At 47.6% G+C, this 19,628-nt stretch overlaps 1 protein-coding gene across 1 annotated transcript; it reads left to right on the forward strand.

Annotated features, from left to right (window-relative positions):
• The first annotated feature begins 5,927 nt into the window (after positions 1-5,927).
• Positions 5,928-18,975, forward strand: LOC117047833 (BPI fold-containing family B member 3-like). The gene is made up of 12 exons (XM_033151058.1): positions 5,928-5,975; positions 7,099-7,223; positions 8,602-9,196; positions 9,321-9,425; positions 11,080-11,220; positions 11,317-11,380; positions 12,982-13,042; positions 14,618-14,712; positions 15,866-16,042; positions 17,602-17,655; positions 17,765-17,932; positions 18,884-18,975. Exons 2-12 carry the CDS (start codon positions 7,112-7,114, stop codon positions 18,953-18,955), a joined length of 1,644 nt encoding a protein of 547 aa, XP_033006949.1. The 5' UTR covers positions 5,928-5,975; positions 7,099-7,111; the 3' UTR covers positions 18,956-18,975.
• Positions 18,976-19,628: the final 653 nt, after the last annotated feature.

A 19,628-nucleotide genomic window follows, 5' to 3' on the forward strand; every position in this document is an offset into this window, starting at 1 on the left:
TGTTAGTAGCTTCGAGAACACTGTCCAACCATCTCATCCTCTGTCGTCCCCTTCTCCTTGTGCCCTCCATCTTTCCCAACATCAGGGTCTTTTCCAGGGAGTCTTCTCTTCTCATGAGGTGGCCAAAGTACTGGAGCCTCAGCTTCAGGATCTGTCCTTCCAGTGAGCACTCAGGGCTGATTTCTTTTTGAATGGATAGGTTTAATCTTCTTGCAGTCCATGGAACTCTCAAGAGTCTCCTCCAGCACCATAATTCAAAAGCATCAATTATTTGGCGATCAGCCTTCTTTATGGTCCAGCTCTCACTTCCATACATCACTACTGGGAAAACCATAGCTTTAACTATATGGATCCTTTGTCGGCAAGGTGATGTCTTTGCTTTTTAAGATGCTGTCTAGGTTTGTCATTGCTTTTCTCTCAAGAAGCAGGCGTCTTCTAATTACCATGGACCCTCCCCATATTTTTTATTGTTCTAGGGGAGATGCATGTAGAGCCATTGAATAACTCATCCTTTGGCTGGTCTTGTGCGTAAGCTACAGAGGAATAGAAATTGCTCCACCTGGTAGTATTATCGCTTATTTATGGCCATCAAGGAGCAACAGGGCCCCTCCACAATCCCTCGCTTGGTTGGAGGGAAGAGTAAGGTGGCTTCACCACCAGAAATAACGTAAGTGACAAAAGGAAACCAGATGTCACCAAAGTCATGATTCCTGCCTGCACCCCCACAAGCCACCTACACCATGGGAAGGCAAACTAAGGCCCGGGGGCCGGATCCAGCCCAATCGCCTTCTAAATCCGACCCACGGACAGTCCAGGAATCAGCGTGTTTTTACAAGAGTAGAATGTGTCCTATTATTTAAAATGCATCTCTGGGTCATTGGTGGGGCATAGGAACTCGTTCATTAATTTTTTTTCAAAATATAGTGCGGCCCCCCCACAAGGTCTGAGGGACAGTGGACCGGCCCCCTGCTGAAAAAGTTTGCTGACAACTGGCCTACATTCTGTGAGGCTCCCAGACAGGACGGTGTCCCATATATATGTTTATTTGGGTGTCAAAGGATCTTTCGGAGTTGGATTTCCTCGGCTCTGCGATTATGAGTCCAGCGGCTGCAAGGAGAAAATGAACGAATCCTTTGCAGTTAAGCGTAGTGTTCATAATAATAACAATAATTTTTTTAAATTATTTCTACCTCGCCCATCTAGCTGGGTTGCCCCAGCCTCTCTGGGCAGCTTCCAACATGTATAAAAACATAAGAAAACACGAAGCATTAAAAACTTCCCAATACAGGGCTGCCTTCAGATGTCTTCTGAAAGTTGCGTAGTTCTTTATTTCCTTGACATCTGGCGGGAGGGCACTCCACAGGGAGGGCGCCACCACCGAGAAGGCCCTCTGCCCGGTTCCCTGTAACATGACTTCTCGCAGGGAGGGAACCAGCAGAAGACCCTGGGAGGGTCCAGGCTGAACGATGGCGGCGGAGATGCTCCTTCAGGTATACAGGGCCAAGGCCATTTAGGGTTTTAAAAATCAACACTATATTCTGCTCTGGTCAGACCTCACCTGGAATACTGTGTCCAGTTCTGGGCACCACAGTTCAAGAAGGATACTGACAAGCTGGAACGTGTCCAGAAGAGGACAACCAAAATGGTCAAAGGCCTGGAAACAATGCCTTATGAGGAACGGCTTAGGGAGCTGGGTATGTTTAGCCTGGAGAAGAGAAGGTTAAGGGGTGATATGATAGCCATGTTCAAATATATCAAAGGATGTCATATAGAGGAGGGTGAAAGGTTGTTTTCTGCTGCTCCAGAGAAGCGGACACAGGGCAATGGATTCAAACTACAAGAAAGAAGATTCCACCTAAACATTAGGAAGAACTTCCTGACAGTGAGAGCTGTTGGACAGTGGAATTTGCTGCCAAGGAGTGAGGTGGAGTCTCCTTCCTTGGAGGTCTTTAAGCGGAGGCTTGACAGCCATCTGTCAGGAATGCTTTGATGGTGTTTCCTGCTTGGCAGGGGGTTGGACTGGATGGCCCTTGTGGTCTCTTCCAACTCTAGGATTCTATGATTCTAACACCAACCCTTTGAATGGTGCTGGGAAACGTACTGGGAGCCAATGTAGGTCTTTCAGGACCAGTGTTATAGGCTATGGTCCCGGCGCTGTGGATCTGTTTCAGCCCTGGTCCTTTGCACAGAGTTTCCCCTTTGTCAAGCCTCTGGCTCTTCAAAATGGCTTTTTCCAAACAGGAGCTGCTTCCTTCCTGGAAGACCCTGGAAAGGTCACCACCGGGGAGGGACAGGACATTCTGCTTTTGCAACGAAGCATCGTCACCTCCATCATCACGCACGCCATGCCAGAGCTTGTGAGCAACCTGGTGACCTTTATCGCAGGGCTGCTTACAGTGGCCTCCTCCTTGTTATGTGGATCTGGCTCCAATCCTGATGGGGATCAAAGGCTTCGATAACATGATACGGCCCTTGTCAGCAAACCATTGTTCGCCTTGCACGCTCTCTCTCTCCTGCTCTGGCACCAAAACTCAAGGAGCTTGCAAAGTCTCAGCTGGGACAATGGTCACCTTAATAAGCTCCTTGTCACCTGAGCAGAACCTTGTGGCAGCAGCGGCAAGGCTTGTTTGCCCGGAAGATCAGCTGTTCCTCTGAGCCTGAAAGTGGTTGGGGACAAGCCAACGCTTTGCGTATCAGCCCTGCTGCCCATCAGAAGCAGAACAAGGCCTTGCCGTCTCCGGGGTATAGGGATTGGGAAAGAGTAATTGTAAAGGGGAGGGAGCCAGAGAAAGGATTGAATGAATAAATGATTGATCCCATTTCTATACTGCCCTTCCTCCCATCAGTGTGCAGAGCAATGAACCACAGAGAAATGCAATCTAAAAATTACATTTCTAAAATGAAAAATGCAAAGCAATGCCAGCTAATGAAATTCCAGTAAACACATGAAACATCTATGCATGTATTTATGTTCATGCGTCTATGCATGTATTTTATGTTCATAGAGTTGCAGAGCTGGAAGGGACCAGGAAGATCATCTAACCCCTTGCTGTGCAAGAATCTTTTGCGCAACATGGGACTCGAACCCACAACCTTGAGATTAAGAGTCCCATGCTCTACTGATTGAGCTATCTCAGTATGTGTGTATCTATAACTTCTTTTAAAAAGCCCCCCCCCCCCCGTTAGAACTCAGGACAGTTCAGTCGGAAGATCATGAGACTCTTAATCTCAGGGTCATGGGTTTGAACCCCATGTTGCGCAAATGATTCCTGCATTGCGGGGGGTTGGGCTAGATGAGCATCAGGGGACCCCCTTCCAACCCTACAATTCTGTCATTCCACAGGCCTTCAAACTGTCCCAGGGCAAGAAAAGAACAGCTCCCTCGTTTGTGTCATTTGCTTGGCAGATGCAAAACTTCCAGCAGGGCACTAACCCACCTGCCCCAAAATTTCTATCTGAGGATGTGTCAGTGATGTACCCAGCCAGGTTCCTGAGGGCTCTGCACTGCCCAAGAGATGGCAATGCCAGCCTTTCTGCATGAGGCTGCCTGGCAAAAGGGGAGGAAGCAAAGTGAGAGCTCCAAGGGGAAGGAAGGCAGGAGGAGAAGGAGGCGGAGTTCCTGACAATTTTGGTTTCTCTCCATTTCTTGGTTTTCCAAATTCACATATTTAGGTTGCCTTCCCAAGGGCAGGGATCACCTTATCACGTGTTTTTGTCAGTTGCTCTGAGAGCCTTTTCTGGCTAAGCAAGGAGACAGAACTGCTGTAGCTCAATGAGCCCAGAAGTCCTGGGCCAAGCAGAGCTACTTCCACTAACAGATGGCAGCAGACCCGTCTCTGGAGTTGTCACCCGCTCCTTTTACTGGCCCCGATTTTCCCGGAATGCAGAAAAAAGGAGGCAAAGCTGCTCCCTGCCTTGCAGGTTCATCTCCCTGCCAGGAAAAGCTTCTGTTTAGTTTCTGCTCTCAAAGCAGAGCTCCGTTTAAAAGGTTAAGAGGTGTAATCAATAAAGCAGATTTATTGAGAGGCATGTTTTGTTTTCACATTTTTGAATGACAGTGCAAATGGTGATTTTTTTTATTTCAGTCTGTCCACTGTACTATAGAGCAGTGTTTTTCAACCTTTTTTGGGAAAAGGCACACTTGTTTCATGAAAAAAATCACGAGGCACACCACCATTAGAAAATGTTAAAAAAATTAACTCTGTGCCTATATTGACTATATATAAAGTAATTCTCTTGAATAGGAATCAAATAAACACAATTTTTCCCACGGCACACCAGGCAACATCTCGCGGCACACTAGTGTGCTGCGGAACAGTGGTTGAAAAATACTGCTATAGAGGGTCCCCACCTCACCCCCACTGTTGCCCCTTTCTTCCTTCACATGTCATTTTTCACTTCGCTCAGTTTCTTTTTTCCTGGACAAGCAAGGTTGTTTGAGATATATTTGGATCAGGGCAATAGCCCATAGAGCGCAGCCTCCTGTTCTCCCAGTGGTCAACCAGATGCCTGGATCCAAGCACAAGATAGCTCTCCTTTCCTGTGGTTTCCAGCAACTCTTATTTGGAAGGACTACTGAAATATCAACAACCTCAGATATGCTGATGACACAACCTTGATGGCAGAAAGTGAGGAGGAATTAAAGAACCTTTTAATGAGGGTGAAAGAGGAGAGCGCAAAATATGGTCTGAAGCTCAACATCAAAAAAAACTAAGATCATGGCCACTGGTCCCATCACCTCCTGGCAAATAGAAGGGGAAGAAATGGAGGCAGTGAGAGATTTCACTTTCTTGGGTTCCATGATCACTGCAGATGGTGACAGCAGTCACGAAATTAGAAGACGCCTGCTTTTTGGGAGGAAAGCAGTGACAAACCTAGACAGCATCTTAAAAAGCAAAGACATCACCTTGCCGACAAAGGTCTGTATAGTTAAAGCTATGGTTTTCCCAGTAGTAATGTATGGAAGTGAGAGCTGGACCATCAAGAAGCCTGATCGCCGAAGAATTGATGCTTTTGAATTATGATGCTGGAGGAGACTCTTGAGAGTCCCATGGACTGCAAAAAGATCAAACCTATCCATTCTGAAGGAAATCAGCCCTGAGTGCTCACTGGAAGGACAGGTCCTGAAGTTGAGGCTCCAGTACTTTGGCCACCTCATGAGAAGAGAAGACTCCCTGGAAAAGACCCTGATGTTGGGAAAGATGGGGGACGACAGAGGATGACATGGTTGGACAGTGTTCTCAAAGCGACTGGCATGAGTTTGGCCAAACTGTGGGAGGCAGTGGAGGATAGGGTTGCCTGGTGTCCTCTGGTCCATGGGGTCACGAAGAGTCGGACACGACTGAACGACAACAACAACAACAACAACACTGCCTCCAGTAGGACTACTGCCTCCAGTAGGCAGTGCATAGCCATCCTGGCTAGCAGCTATTGATAATTCCCCTTGCTTAAGGCCACAGTGCATTATGGATCTCCGAGGGCTGTTGCGCAGAAAGCATGAAATCAATGCTTGACCCCATCCTGCATAAGCTCCGGTGCAAACAAGGTCATAATCCCTTAAGTACTGTGGTCAGCGTCTGATGCTAACTCTTGCTTCACCAACCCCTAGCATGGAACACACAGACCTGGCTTTTCCCTAGGTAGGCAGGAATGATTGACTTGGCCCCTCGGGAATTGGCATCCCAGATTAATGTTGAACCAAATACACCTCCTTAGATGTTCAACACACATTGCTCAACGATTTACTCAGCTTTTCAGATTTCTAAGGAAATATTTGCATTGGACATAAATCGCAAACCACTTGCTATTTTACACCCGAGCAAATATCATGAGTTGTCCACAAACAATCCAGTTTTCCTCATTCCTGACACAGATATTAGATATATAAGGGCCACTTGCCGTGGGTCTGAAGCATCTTCCTCAGTGAAGGACGGCAACAGGTGAGGAGCATCTTGGGACGCCTCAAGCTGAGTAAGGTAAGTGATGAGACTCCAAGGTTTGCTTCTCCCAAAGTAACCGCCGAGTTTGATTTCACAGCTTGGAAAGGATTTTGCAAGCGCTGGTGCTCTAAGGCTGTGATCAGTTCAGTTCAGTTCACATTTGGATGCGAACCTAACCCATTCACACATCTCAGAATGATACCTGTATGTGAACTGAAACACAGCTGTCTTGGAGATGGCCACTTCCCCACCTTTTGTGATACAGTTCCCCAGTGAAAGCTTTGTGCAAAAATTAGGGGACAGGATGCAGAAGGATATTAGTGAAGAAAAACACACAAAATGCATTAAGGTAAGGGAAATTGCTTGCAAAAATGTGTCCATTTGGCAAAATGGCATACCAAAATGTGCAGTAGAATGCGGAAGATTTTTCGTGAGTACTTCAAAAAATGGCAAAATGATGCATGAATGTGCCAAGTTAAGACTGAAAAAGAAGACAGAAACCAAGAGACCCCTAAACTGACAGATTTGTTGATCCTTACTCTTACATGGAATAGGTCTTGTTTAACTCAATGGGACTCACTTTCTGTGATACATTTATGTAAGATGGCCTGTCAAATTCATTTCATGAAGGTTGTGCTCAATACGTTGTTGAACTGTTAACCAAACAGTTCAGTTTGTGGGGGAAACTCAGTCACCGGATCCATTAGTCCTTCTCCAGTCAAGAGGCTGTAACTGAGCAGCAGAATACCTGTGGCTGCTTTGCATGCAGGATGCAACCCTTGGGGTCTCCAGCCATCAGGACTGGGGCAGGCGAGGATGGAGATGTGCTGTGTGAGTCAGAATTAGGCATTCCCAGTTAAGATGGCCCAAAGGTCCGGCTCAGCATAAGGCAGGTTTGTACACAATAACAACAGCTAGAAACTATGATGAATTTGTATGGGGACAGTCCCCAAGCCAAGGTTTTAAATTCAAATATTTTCAATTATAGAAATAACTGGTTTCAGGGCTTAAAAAAAAAATTACAAGATATAATCAACTGCACTTAGCAAGTCAATGCATAAAATGATTTTCTTAAAAATGCATGGACAAATCTTCCTTCCTTCCTTCCTTCCTTCCTTCCTTCCTTCCTTCCTTCTGACAATCAGTAATATTTTCTCAGGTACCAGATCAAGATGCTAAAGGCTTGGACTGTCCTCCTCCTTTGCGGCCTCCTGCCCTCCACCCAAGCTCTCGCTGACAATGTCCTTTTGATGGCCCGGCTGCCTAAGGATGTCCTGGAGAATGGTGAGCTCTGGATCTTTCTGATTTTTCTAAAATATGAAAATTCAGAGAAATGGCAAAGGGAACCATCCAACTCTTGAATGAGCATTTACAGAGAAGCAGGAATTGGCAGCCTCCTCTTCAAAACAAGAGTGGGTACAGTGGTCTTGGCGTTTGTGTGCCCAGGTGTGCCTCTGCTATGGACTTCATCCCCTGATGTGCCAGCACAGCCACTGAGACCCTCAGGTCTGCACAGGTGTTTCATAGGATTGTAGAGCTGGAAGGGACACCAAGGGCCATCTAGTCCAACCCCCCTGCCGTGCAGAAATCAAAAGCGAACAGGATAACGCATGCACAGCAGATGTGAAGTCCCTCTCCACAGGCTGCCATTCAGGTTTATACCGCCTCCTTCATTTCTAAAATTAGGGGTACTGTCTCAAGCCAGACAATTGCATCAACCCATCCCAGCAGTTTATTTATCAATTAACATATTTATATACCACTATTTGGGATGCGGGTGGCGCTGTGGGTTAAACCACAGAGCCTAGGGCTTGCCGATCAGAAGGTTGGCGGTTCAAATCCCCGCGACGGGGTGAGCTCCTGTTGCTCGGTCCCAGCTGCTGTCAACCTAGCAGTTCGAAAGCACGTCAAAGTGCAAGTAGATAAATAGGTACCGCTCCAGCAGGAAGGTAAACGCAGGTGGCACTGTCCCTCAGACCAGAAGTGGCTTAGTCATGCTGGCCACATGAAGCTGTACGCCAGCTCCCTCGGCCAGTAAAGCAAGATGAGCGCTGCAACCCCAGAGTCATCTGCGACTGGACCTAATGGTCAGGGGTCCCTTTACCTTTTATATCACTATTCATTAAAAAATCAGGGTGGTTTAACACCAGTGCATAAAACCATACAAATATTAAAATCAGAAATCGGCTCCCTATTGTCAGTTCCTGATATGTGAATGGTAATTGTGACATGAAAGGAGATTCTGACTTAACATCTGGAAGAACTTTCTAATGGTAAGAGCTGTTGGCCAGTGGAGCAGTCTCCCTTGGGAGGTGGTGGACTCTGTTTTGTTGGAGGTTTTAAGCAGAGGCTGGGTAGCCATGGGTCAGGGATTTGTTCGCAACGACTACTGCATTGCAGGGGGCTGAACTAGATGACCGCTTGAGGGTTGCTTGCCTGGACTCATATAGTCGAAGGATCCAGGCAGATTATTGTCTGGGACGTGGAAAGAGGCATGCTTAATAAACCAGGTTCAGTCCACCCAACCTCTGGTGGAAAAGCATGCTAATGAGATAGTTGCTTGTTTTGTGTCCTTGTATACCGTTGATGAGGACAGTGTCAACACTGACTTTTATTCCCTTGACTTCTGTCCCCTGCGCTAAATGCTGTCTCTTCCTTCCAGGCATCTCAGATACGCTGGCCAAAGGCAACCTGCTCCAGGGTCTCTTGGGGCAAGTGCTTGGTGGAGACCTTCTAGGAGGCTTGACTGGCGGCGTCCTTGGAGGCCAAGGAGGAGGTCCTCTTGGCTTGGTAGGAGGCCTGGCTGGTGGTGCACTTGGAGGCCAAGGAGGAGGTCCTCTGGGCTTGGTAGGAGGATTGGCTGGAGGTGCACTTGGAGGCCAAGGAGGAGGTCCTCTGGGCTTGGTAGGAGGCCTGGCTGGAGGTGCACTTGGAGGCCAAGGAGGAGGTCCTCTGGGCTTGGTAGGAGGCCTGGCTGGAGGTGCACTTGGAGGCCAAGGAGGAGGTCCTCTGGGCTTGGTAGGAGGCCTGGCTGGAGGTGCACTTGGAGGCCAAGGAGGAGGTCCTCTGGGCTTGGTAGGAGGCCTGGCTGGAGGTGCACTTGGAGGCCAAGGAGGAGGTCCTCTGGGCTTGGTAGGAGGCCTGGCTGGAGGTGCACTTGGAGGCCAAGGAGGAGGTCCTCTTGGAATTGTCGGCGGTGCCCTGGGAGGCAAAGGAGGTCTCCTCGGTGGTGTCCTTGGACGTGAAGGTCTCCTTGGGTGAGTTATCTCTTTTACTGAGAAAAACACAGGGGGTGGAACTCAACGTTTCCCTATGGCAAGATGTAGATGTTGCTTTGTGGATTTAGCTTCTGCTCCTGACTGTCTCTCCTTCACCCTCCAGCTTGAAGTTGGTGGACATCGTCCTTCCTAAGGTCTCACTGAAATTCTTGAAAGGCGTTGGGGTCGGACTGAACATCTATACCAAAGTTGCTCTCAAGGGAGATACGTGAGTTGACATCCATGGGACGTAGCAAGCGGGGGGAGCAATAGCTCAGTGGCAGAGCACCTGCTTTGTAGGCAGAAGAATCCAAGTTCAGTCTCTAGCGGCATCTCCAGGTTGGGCTGAGAAACCCTGGAGAGCCACTGCCAGTCAGTGTAGACAAAGCTGAGCTAGATGGCCATGAGTCTGCATAAGGCAGCCTTCCATGTTCCTATTGAGAAGTCCCGAGAATTTTCTCCTCCTATTCATCCTCCAAAAGTGTATGAGGATTTTTATTTCAGCAGGAATTTCCCAGGTGTTCTCCTGTCCTAGCCAGTTCAAGAAAGAGTCTTTGATGATGGTGATGATTAAAAAAAAACTTAAACAGCACTGAAGTATCCTGAAGATTTATTTGGGACACAATCTCCTGTTTCAAATACATGGTTGGGTTGCTTGGGTGGCAGATTCTGGGGTGGGGGATAGGCTTCCATGAACAGGAGGTGATCCTTCACTCAAAGCAGCTCCCTCATTCACTTCTATGGAACAAGCCAATCAATGTACCTGCTCATTCACGGATTGGGTCCCCACCACTGAATGTGGACCACCATATCTACGAGCGATTCCATGAGCACATCTATGCACACACATATCTCTGGATCCAACTTCAATTCTACTTAAGTGCCCGTGTGCACAGGGTCATCGACTCATAGACGTGTGGCATCAGGAGGGAGTCACAGGGTCATCTAGTCCTGCCTCCTGCAATGCAGGAATCACAAGAGGTTGCTTCTTGGTTTCCATGGGGGGGGGGGGAAGAGGGCGCCCAACCTTTTCCACGTGAAAAGTAAAATCTGCATAGAGTAGTATCTGTGCAGGACTCACAGATAGTGTACAAGAGGGATCTGCAACACAATATTGCAATTCTAGCCAGCTATGCCCTTTCCAGGATATTCTACCCCCCTTCCCTCAGTTCCCCAACCCTCCCCCAGCTGTCAGTCATCATTCTATGGCCACTGAGCACAGTCATTTCTCCTCATTGGGCTGTGGGGGGGGGGTCTCCCCCAGCTTCAATTTGTATTTCTCCCTCTAAACCATTTGTGTACTTGGGTTCACCAAGCAGTCGTGGCTGGTGCTATTTCGGGTACTTAAGACCAACACTTGGGAGAACTGAGACCGCAGTTACGCAGTGTAATGGGAGATAACTTCCATTAGAAGAAGAAGAGTTTGGATTTGATACCCCGCTTTAACGCTACCCGAAGGCGTCTCAAAGCGGCTCACATTCTCCTTTCCCTTCCTCCCCCACAACAAACACTCTGTGAGGTGAGTGGGGCTGAGAGACTTCAAAGAAGTGAGACTAGCCCAAGGTCACCCAGCAGCTGCATGTGGAGGAGCGGAGACGCGAACCCGGTTCACCAGATTACGAGACTACCGCTCTTAACCACTGCACCACACTGACTCTCATTACCCATCTTCGTCAAAATAATAGATTTCAAAACTTGGTGGGGAAAACAAAACCACACCCAGGATAGGAGTCGTATGACCTGCAAGGCATTTTTGATATTTGTGCCCCAAGCAATGCCTGACAAAGAATTTGCCATTGCAATCTGAGTACCTGCAGAATACATTTTGAAACTGGAGTTGGTTCAGTGATTGTTCTCACCTTCACCTCTTCTCTGTCTTCCAGGCTTTTGGGTGGGCTTCTGAATCTTCTGGTGGAAGTGAACGTCACAGCAAACGCACGTCTGGTCCAGGACAAGTCAGGCACTCCCATCCTAGTTGTGGAAAACTGCAAGACCAACTTGGGTGGCATTCAGATCCTGTCTGGGTGAGTGACCAGAGGTCCTAAGGAACATAGTCACTGTGGCTACTAGCCACTGAAACACCTTAAAGACTCATGGTCCCCAAACATTTTCTCCCTTAGGTTCCTTCCACTCAACTTGGACAGGGTCTTGACGAATCTCCTGAGCAATGTCATCCCTGGAGTGGTGAGTCTTCTGATAATTTCACAGCTCAACACGATTGTCGGTCACTTTCTTTGCATCATAGTTTTGCTGAATTTAGGAGAGGCATTGCTATTCAGAGTCGACTGGATGAGATGGAGCAACAGACATAGTTAAAACAGCTGCAAATACTGATACAAGGCAAAAGGATACCCTGGGAATTTTATCTGAAGAAGTGTGCATGCACACGAAAGCTCATACCAAGAACAAACTCAGTTGGTCTCTAAGGTGCTACTGGAAAGAATTTTTGATTTTGTTTTGACTATGGCAGACCAACACGGCTACCCACCTGTAACTGGGAATTTTATGTGTTTATTATTTATTGCATTTATTCCTCACCTTCTTCTGCAAGAAGCTCAAGGTGGCACACAGGGTTCTGCTCTTCTTCATTTAATCCCAACAACCCTGTGAGGTAGGCTAGGCTGAGAGGCAGTGACTGACCCAGTGAGCTTCATGGTTGAGCAGGAATTCGAACCCTGGTCTCTCAGGTCCCAGTCTGACACTCTAACCACTACACCCCACTGGCTCTCATTGGCTCCACACTTGAAGTGAAGAATGCCAATATGGGGAACCTTTGGCTCTCCAGCTGTTCCTGAACCACAACTCCCATCATCCTTGACCATTGCCCATACTTCTAGGACTGATGGGAGGTGTAGTTCAGTAGAAGCTGGAGGCCCAAAGGTTTCCTACCCCTGAGTTAGAGTTTTACCCTTCTGGGAATCAGGATGACTAATAGCTCCTGCAAGTAAATGGTGACTCTTCACTCCTTGTTGTCGTCTGCCATTGCATCTCTGAGATGCCACCAGAATAAGCAGATGAGGATTGATGAATTGATGAACTCCTTTTACTGGTCCACAATAGAAAGTGTCCTTTCATATTGTATCACAGTGTGGTATGCTGGCCTGACAGCCACGGACTGACAGTCTCTACAGAGGGTGGCGAACACAGCACATGATATCATGGGCTGTCACTTGAGTCCGCTAGATGACATCGCAATGGATCGTTGCCTTAGGAAATTCTTAGGGATGACTCACACCCCAGCCATCACCTCTTTAATCTTCTACCCTCGGGCAGGAGATATAGAAGTATAATCAGCCGTACCAACAGGCTAAAAATAGTTTCTATCCATGGGCTGTTAGGCTGTTGAATGGAAAATAACATAGTGAAATTGCAGTTATAGGGAGCTAGCCGTGTTGGTCTGCCATAGTCAAAACAAAATAAAAAATAAAAAATTCCATCTAGTACCGCCTTAGAAACCAACTAAGTCTCTAAGATGCTACTGGAAGGAATTTTTTATTTTTTATTTTATAGTGAAATTGACTTGCAAGGTGGTGTGTTGTTCGATAAGAGATTGAGTGTTAGGGGTTGGGGAAGGAGGCTCGTTTAATTTCATTGTACACAGGCTGTACAATGACAATAAAGGTATTAAATTAAAGAAAGATTTCTTTCTTGCGATGGTTTCCCCGAGGGCAGCTCTGGTGGCAGGCAGGCAGCACAAGGAGATTTATTTTTCAGGTAACATAACAAAGGATGTGGGGAGCACTCAGTTCTGTGGCTTCACTCCTGCTCCTTTCATTTTGTTGCAGCTGTGTCCAGTTGTAGATCTTGTGCTGAATATTGTGAACACCCTTCTTGGCACAGTCAACAGTAAGTTTTCCCATCTCCTTTGGATCGTCAACTAGAGGGTATATCATATTGCACAACTTGCGGTCTCCCCACTTTGAAGTGTCAGAGCGCCCCCACCCCACCCCCACTGCTTTCCCCAGGAACAAACGGCAATTGGGGTTTCCTGCAATTTGGGTTTGCTCTGATTCAGGGGTGAAACGCAGGTTTTCGCAGGGCAAAAACAAAAAACAAATGCTTGGACACAGAGCTTTCAAGCGAGGGCCTGTGCCTGGAAATGAGGCACAAAATCAAGACGGGATGACGATCCCTTAATGGACAGGTTTGTTGCATTGTTGGCTGAGACCTTGCGTGCAAAAGGGTTTGAACCGCCTAAAAGCACAAGTGAAATGGACTAAGGAGCCTAGCTGTCTAGCTCACTGCCTCCTGAAGGAGGGCATTTCAAAGCTTAGCTATGTCCTCCTGTGTAAAGTCCCAATTCGTTTTGTTGTTGTTGTTGTTGTTGTTCAGTCGTTCAGTCGTGTCCGACTCTTCGTGACCCCATGGACCAGAGCACGCCAGGCACGCCTATCATTCACTGCCTCCCGCAGTTTGGCCAAACTCATGCCAGTCGCTTCGAGAACACTGTCCAACCATCTCGCCCTCTGTCATCCCCTTCTCCTTGTGCCCTCCATCTTTCCCAACATCAGGGTCTTTTCCAGGGAGTCTTCTCTTCTCATGAGGTGGCCAAAGTACTGGAGCCTCAACTTCAGGATCTGTCCTTCTAGTGAGCACTCAGGGCTGATTTCCTTCAGAATGGATAGGTTTGATCTTCTTGCAGTCCATGGGACTCTCAAGAGTCTCCTCCAGCACCATAATTCAAAAGCATCAATTCTTCGGCGATCAGCCTTCTTGATGGTCCAGCTCTCACTTCCGTACATTACTACTGGGAAAACCATAGCTTTAACTATACGGACCTTTGTCGGCAAGGTGATGTCTTTGCTTTTTAAGATGCTGTCTAGGTTTGTCATTGCTTTTCTCCCAAGAAGCAGGCGTCTTCTAATTTCGTGACTGCTCCCACCATCTGCAGTGATCATGGAACCCAAGAAAGTGAAATCTCTCACTGCCTCCATTTCTTCCCCTTCTATTTGCCAGGAGGTGATGGGACCAGTGGCCATGATCTTAGTTTTTTTGATGTTGAGCTTCAGACCATATTTTTACATGCCCTGAATTTTCAGACCATGCCCTGAATTTCCAGACCATAGTTTTACATGCCCTGAATTTTCCGACATTCAAGTTGCAGTGTTATGAGAGAGAAGGGAAAACATTTCTCGGTCCACTTTCTCTCGTTTCTTTCATCCTGTTGCCTCTTACCCATCTTTCCTCTAAACTGAGCAGGCTGCAAGCTCCTTCCTCTCCCTCTCCCCCTGGACACCACCAGCTCACCACCCATTCAAAACTGCTTTTTTGTCTAGTTTGTGACGTTGAGTACACAGAGTATGTCTCACGAACCCTGGATTTTATTGCTGGAGGAAAAGCATGGGACATTGGAAGGAGGTGCCCCAACGACAGCTTACATCTTCCCCCTTTCTCTCTCCTTCCTTTTTATCTCCCAAACAGGCGTCTGCCCATTCGGTACGCTGGGGAAACTACATTACACCCTGGCTGGCCTGCCGTGGTTCAGCGATGAACAACAAATTGTGCTGAATGTGAATGTAAGGCACCTTTATTGATTGATTGATTGATTGATTGATTGATTGATTATTTGTTTATTTATTTATTTATACCCCGCCCATCTGGCTGGGCTTCTCTTGCCACTCTGGGCGGCTTCCAACAAAATATTAAAATACAATAATCAATCAAACATTAAAAGCTTCCCTAAACAGGGCTGCTTTCAGATGTCTTCTAAAAGTCTGGTAGTTGTTTTTCTCTTTGACATCTGGTGGGAGGGTGTTCCACAGGGTGGGTGCCACTACCGAGAAGGCCCTCTGCCTGGTCCCCTGTAACTTGGCTTCTCGCAGTGAGGGAACCGCCAGAAGGCCCTCGGCGCTGGACCTCAGTGTCCGGGTAGATCGATTGATTGCATTTATATCCCACCTCTTCCTCCAAGCAGCTCAAGGTGGCCTACATGCTTCTCCTCCTCCCCATTTGAGTCTCAGAACAACAACCCTGTGAGGTAGGCCTGGCTGAGAGAGAAGCAGAGAATAACAACAGTTAGTTATCAACCGACCTAGCAGCTCAGAGAGCTTAATATAGCCCCAGGGGAAATCCCGATTAAGTCATTCCCCATTTCAGTGTCAATTAAACAATTCCAGGCATAGGCAAACTCTGCCCTTCAGATGTTTTGGGGACTACAACTCCCATCATCCCTGACTACTGGTCCCATTAGCTAGGGATGATGGGAGTTGTAGTCCCAAAACATCTGGAGGGCCGAGTTTGACTATGCCTGAATTATACTTAACCTAATAATAATAATAATAATAATAATAATAATAATAATTTATTATTTGTACCCCGCCCATCTGGCTGGGCTTCCCCAGCCACTCTGGGCGGCTCCCAAACGAATGTTAAAACAATACAGCGTTAGATATTAAAAAACATCCCTAAACAGGGCTGCCTTCAGATGTCTCTTAAAAATAGGATAGCTGCTTATTTCTTTGACATCTGATGGAAGCATGTTCCACAGGGTGGGCGCCACTACCGAAAAGGCCCTCTGCCTGGTTCCCTGTAACCTCACCTCTTGCAATGAGGGAACTGCCAGAAGGCCCTCGGCGCTGGATCTCAGTGTCCGGGCTGAACAATGGGGGTGGAGATGCTCCTTCAGGTAATGTCTCTGAACCTCTGATATTTTTTTAATGTTTCTTCCAGGTCTTAGTGCTTGATAATGAAGGCAACTCCATCAAGCTTCCCCCAACCCAGCTGCCCTCTCTTCCTCCAGCTGGGGACCACACTTCCCAGTTGCTTCTCTCTGGTGACCTCATCTCCTCCTTGCTGCAGCTGGTGGTAAAGAACGGGCAGCTCAACACAGACATCACTGACCAAGCGGTGAGTCGCCTGCCCCGGAAATGATAGTTAGTCCTTGAAGGGTCCGCACAGGATGCAGTCGAGGCAGATGGAAACCAAGAGCCTGGAAGCTAAATGGCCAAACACTCAAACAGCATGGGGTGGGGAGGGGGGACACATGGTTTCTTGACCCTCTTCTCCTCCAGAGCTTTCCCCACTAAATAATATGCACATGATTCCTGCTGGATCAGGCCAGCAGCCCATTTGGGCCAGCATCCTGTTCTCACAGTGTCTAAGCAGTTGTCTGTGAGAAACCAGCAACCGTATGAAAACGGTTGTAGGTTTGAGTTAAAATATTTTGCAATGTTGATATTGGGAACTAATTTACAATTAATAAGGTAAAGTTTATTAAGATAGAAAGAAGGTAAATAAGTTGTTTGGGGAATGCGAAGACCAACTGTAGGTGAATTCCTAGGCAAGTCAGAGAGTGGGAAGGAGGGAAGTCAAAGCTCAGTATGAACAATATTTTTGGTGATTTGAATAATTGATGGAATGTGATTATGGTAAAATTGTAAAATTAATAAATATTATAATAAAAAGGAGAGAAACCAGGAATCAGGATTCGAACACAAGAGAGCCATTCAGCTGCACTGGATTCCAATGAGTAGTGCTAAGAGAAAGGGGGGGCGTGTATCTTTTCTCTATCCACTTTCCCCCGTTCCATCCATCATGGTATAAGCTTCTATCGTGTTGCCTCTTAATTGTCTTTTCTCTGAACTAAAAAATCCCCGAATGCTGCAACCTTTGGGCTTGAACCTTTTCCAGCTCTACAATATCCTTTTTGAGGTGGGGTGACCAGAACTGTAGACCAGGGGTAGGCAACCCAAGGCCCGTGGGCCAGATGCGGCCCAATCACCTTCTCAATCCGGCCTGCAGATGGTCCGGGAATCAGTGTGTTTTTACATGAGTAGAACGTGCCCTTTTATTTAAAATGCATCTCTGGGTTATTTGTGGGGCATAGGAATTCATTCATTCCCCCCCTCCCAAAAAATAGTCTGGCCCCCACAAGGTCTGAGGGACAGTGGACCAGCCCCCTGCTGAAAAAGGTTGCTGACTCCTGCTGTAGACAGTATTCTACATGTGGTCAAGCCCAGAGCTTTTTTCAGCCTGAACTCACCTGAACTCAGGGCCGGCACATCTCAGGTGGGCACCATTGCCATTGATTTGTATAATGGACCAACTGTGGGCCAAGCTGCGGGGCCTTGGTCCCACTCAAGCCACTATGTGTAAGGCATATGATTAATATATAATCAATAAAGCATTTGCAATCTATAAAATAGTACTAAATAAATAGCAATTGAAAATAAGCTCAACACTATTATGTTCTTAGACACACAAACATACACAACCATTAATTCTCAGCCTCAGTTTTGCACCTGTAAATTGGGAACAACCCCTCCCCTCCGTCTTTCTTTATTTTGAGAGGATGAACATGAAGGAAATTACCACGTCAGGCTGAAGGTCTTGGGCAAAAGATTAGGGTGGCATTTAGAAGACACCCCCCTTTTAAAGTTCTTTGCACCCATCTTGCTTTCCCCCAGCTCCATGGAGCCGTCCCACTGACAACGTCCGCACTTCAATCTGTGCTACCTCAGGTAAGGAAGCCCTGCTGGGCATCTTCCTTTTGGGGTGTGTGTGTGTGTGTGAAGTGATTTGCCCCTGCGCCCTGAGTGCGAATCATTCTCATTGCCCCGCTTTGTACAGCTGTCCCGGCTGCTGCCAACAAGCCTGCCCCTGGTGGTCAAGATCCGGATCAGCGACGTTCCGGGAGTGTCTTTGCAAAACGGGAAGCTGACAGTGACCCTTGCCGCTGCCGTTGATGTTTTCGCCCTCGCAGACTCCGGCCCTGAGCTTCTCTTTGGGTTGAATGCTGTAAGTAACGGGATGGGGGTGGATGGCGCATGGCTTGAAACTCCAAGCCCCGCCCCGCCCTGGGTATCTAGCCGATGCGGATAAGAATTCGTAAGAACATCAGAACAGCTCTGCTGGATCAGGCCAGTGACCCATCTAGTCCAGCATCCTGCTCTCACTGTGGCTGCGGGGAACCCGCAAGCAGGATTCGAACGCAGGAGCCCTCTCCCTTCCTGTGGTTTCCAGCAACTGATATTCAGAAGCATTGCTGCCTCTGACTGCAGAGGCAAAAGTGGTAGCCATTGATAGCACTCTAGGCTTCATATTTCTTTTCAAAGAACCTTTGCTTGGGTGTCAGTAATCCCACCAATCGTCAGTGTGTTGGGATTTATTTATTTTTTTAAATGACACTCAGGTGTCCTTGAAAACCACGCAGATTCCTCTTTCCAGGTGTGGCAGTTCCTTTTAGCCTAAAGGAAGGAGGGCACGCAATGCCATATTCCTCTGACAAAGAGCCCCCCCCCCTGATCTCAGTGGGGCAGAGAAATTGGGAGCAGAACAGCGCAGAATCATAGGGTCATAGAGTTGGAAGGGACCCGACTCCAGACATCTAGTCCAACCCCCTGCAATGCAGGAATCTCAACCCAAAGCTGGTTTTGCAAAAGCGAAAGGGAAGGGGCCAGTCTCTTACCCAGTGATCACCCAGAGAGCCAGTGTGGTGTAGTGGTTAAGAGCAGTGGACTCGTAATCTGGTGAACCGGGTTCGCTTCCCCGCTCCTCCACATGCAGCTGCTGGGTGACCTTGGGCTAGTCACACTTCTCTGAAGTCTCTCAGCCCCACTCACCTCACAGAGTGTTTGTTGTGGGGGAGGAAGGGAAAGGAGAATGTGAGCCGCTTTGAGACTCCTTCAGGTAGTGATAAAGCGGGATATCACATCCAAACTCTTCTTCTTCTTCATCTTGCGTTTACAGCAAATCGGCTTGAGTGGATCTGTCCGCATTTCAGGAGCAAAATTGGCCGTCTCCTTATCTCTTGACAAGTAAGTGGATCTTGATGCTCTAGATCAGGGGTCAGCAAACCTTTTCAGCAGGGGGCCGGTCCACTGTCCCTCAGACCTTGTGGGGGCCGGACTATATTTTGGGAAAAAATAATGAATTCCTATGTCCCATAAATATCCCAGAGATGCATTTTAAATAAAAGCACACATTCTACTCATGTTAAAACACGCTCATTCCTGGACCTGGGCCAGATTTAGAAGGCAATTGGGCCGGATCCAGCCCCTGGGCCTTAGTTTGCCTACCCATGCTCTAGATCCCTAGGTTATGGTGCAGAATAACAAGTGGCATTTGGACAGGACTGGGTTTAAGGTGATGCCAGTGGTTCTTCCACACGGGGACACTGAGCCGAGGGTGGGGTGGGGGTGGGGGCACGAAAATAGTAGTAGTAGTAGTAGTAGTAGTAGAAGTAATAAAACCTATATTTTATATGGGTACCTACTGAGAGAGCTGGACCATCAAGAAGGCTGAATGGATGCTTTTGAATTATGGTGCTGGAGGAGACTCTTGAGAGTCCCCAGGACTGCAAGATGATCAAACTTATCCATCCTTAAAGAAATCAGCCCTGAGTGCTCACTGGAAGGACAAATCCTGAAGTTGAGGCTCAAGTACTTTGGCCACCTCATGAGAAGAGAAGACTCCCTAGAAAAGACCCTGATGT

This window comes from Lacerta agilis, chromosome 6, assembly GCF_009819535.1.
Source record: "Lacerta agilis isolate rLacAgi1 chromosome 6, rLacAgi1.pri, whole genome shotgun sequence".
In the NCBI taxonomy this organism is placed as follows: Eukaryota; Metazoa; Chordata; class Lepidosauria; order Squamata; family Lacertidae; genus Lacerta; species Lacerta agilis.

Excerpts from the sequence above, each read along its gene's own strand:
- LOC117047833 (XM_033151058.1), top strand. The coding sequence starts at position 7,112 with ATGCTAAAGGCTTGGACTGTCCTCCTCCTTTGCGGCCTCCTGCCCTCC. Across the intron at positions 11,381-12,981 it reads GCAATGTCATCCCTGGAGTG|CTGTGTCCAGTTGTAGATCT; the intron begins GTGAGTCTTCTG and ends ATTTTGTTGCAG. Across the intron at positions 14,713-15,865 it reads AAATTGTGCTGAATGTGAAT|GTCTTAGTGCTTGATAATGA; the intron begins GTAAGGCACCTT and ends TGTTTCTTCCAG.